This window comes from Phyllobates terribilis, unplaced genomic scaffold (assembly GCF_046119375.1).
Source record: "Phyllobates terribilis strain yellow unplaced genomic scaffold, ASM4611937v1 Scaffold_11__3_contigs__length_659146591, whole genome shotgun sequence".
Taxonomy (NCBI): Eukaryota; Metazoa; Chordata; class Amphibia; order Anura; family Dendrobatidae; genus Phyllobates; species Phyllobates terribilis.
The window spans coordinates 557,990,644-557,992,545 of NW_027362771.1; the positions used below are offsets into that span (position 1 = coordinate 557,990,644).

A 1,902-nucleotide genomic window follows, 5' to 3' on the forward strand; every position below is an offset into this window, starting at 1 on the left:
TCACTAGCTACATACCATGCTGTATAATTCTGTTTTTGGAACTCACAAGAGTCTGATTAATGTCACTGCATATTAGTACTAACTAATGTGGCTATCTTTGTCTCTGAGTTATAGACATTTATTGCTTCCTCATCTGGGTACACCCACCGTGTGCCGTAGTGTATTGTATCTCACACCGTTATGCTTTTTTATTCAGTGCTTTTATCTAAATATCAATAAAAATGTGTTTTTATCTTGATACTGGTGGTCGTATATAAAGTTTTTCTTTTGGAGATACATACAGTATAACCTGCAATTCTAAGCCTTACAAATCCAAATGTATTTTATTGATATATTTTAGTGACGAGACAAAGATCCAAATCCTCTACATAGACATAAAAGTGCATGATAAAAATCAGATTATGTTCCATCACCACTGGAGACAGTTTAGTGGATTAATTTGAGATTATCTTTGTCTAGCCTGGCAGGTCCACATCAGAAGAAACACAGAATTCTGGGTGAACATCATTCCACTCTCATCAGTAGAAGCTCCGTGTCTGAAAAAGAAGACTGTTTTTTGGACCAAAAAATAATGATTATTGCGCTGTAAGAACAAGTTCCATAAGGCACATAATACTATTTTCCTCTTTTTATCACAGATATTCAAGATGAATAATTGCGGAATCGGTACAGTGACTGAATTCTACATGACCCCATTCTCCATCTCTAGAATTAATGCAATTTTTTTATACACTGGGTTCTAATTCATGTATTTCCTAGCAGTTATGGGAAATCTGATTATCATTGCTCTGGCCTTTATTGCTCCCCAACTTCATACCCCCATGTATTTCTTCTTGGGCAATCTTTCTTCTGTTGACGTCATCTATGTCTCTTCTATTCTACCTAAGATGTTGGCTATAATCTTAACAGAAGACAAGACAATCTCGTTCTTTGGCTGTATGACTCAGCTTTCCTTCTTCATGTTCTGTGGTGATGCTGAGATTTATATTCTTACCTCTATGGTTTATGATCGTTACTTGGCGATTTGTTCTCCCCTACATTATTCTTCTATCATGACGAGGAAAGTTTGTTTTATTATAGCGACTTCCTACATGATTTTAAGTGCCCTGAATTCCATAATGTTTTCCTTAATGACATGTACTTTATCCTTCTGTTACTCTCACACCATCAACCATTACTTCTGTGAGATATTACCTTTAATGGCATTGTCTTCTAGTGACACAAAAAGTATGAAAACAATCCTCTCAATAGAAGATGTTTTTATCGGAGTTTTTAGTTTAATGTTTATTTTGACATCATATGTAAGAATCATCTTTACAGTTTTAAAGATTCATTCTTCAACAGGGAGACTTAAGGCTTTTTCTAGCTGCACATCTCACCTCATTACTGTCTTATTGTTCTTTGGACCAAGTATCTTCATGTACTTGAAACCTGAGTCTGAAGATTCTAAGGAACATTACAATATACTCTCAATGTTTTATGTGGCTGTTGTTCCTATGTTAAACCCATTTATTTATAGCCTGAGAAACAAAGAAGTTCTTGGAGCTGCTAGCAAAATGGCCACAATATTATGGAATAGAATCACACTTTTTCGTAAAAAATGAGGTTCATCATTTAAAGCATCCCTCCAGTAGGTTTTTATTTTCCTGCTGGAGTGGTTCTACTAATCTAAGTTCCCTGCCTCCACTGTTATACTCACCAGCCTCCATCTTAATCTTTTATTGGCGCCACTCCGGCCAATTTCCTGAAGTTTGTGACCTGACGGAACGCTCCAGTGTTCACTGGGTGATCCAGAAGTCACCACTGAATGTAAGTCTATGATCAGAATGAGGACAGGAGGAGGATCTCATAGACTTACATTGAGAGCTTGTGACCATTACTTCTGACTTCCGGTCAATCAAA

The 1,902-nt window shown here is 36.5% G+C and overlaps 1 protein-coding gene across 1 annotated transcript; it reads left to right on the top strand.

Annotated features, from left to right (window-relative positions):
• The first annotated feature begins 746 nt into the window (after positions 1–746).
• LOC141167373 (olfactory receptor 5AR1-like) lies at positions 747–1,604 on the top strand. The gene has a single exon (XM_073654784.1). It carries the CDS (start codon positions 747–749, stop codon positions 1,602–1,604), a length of 858 nt encoding a protein of 285 aa, XP_073510885.1.
• Positions 1,605–1,902: the final 298 nt, after the last annotated feature.

What these genes read in the sequence shown, in the direction of transcription:
- LOC141167373 (XM_073654784.1), top strand. Translation starts at nt 747, where the DNA reads ATGTATTTCCTAGCAGTTATGGGAAATCTGATTATCATTGCTCTGGCC.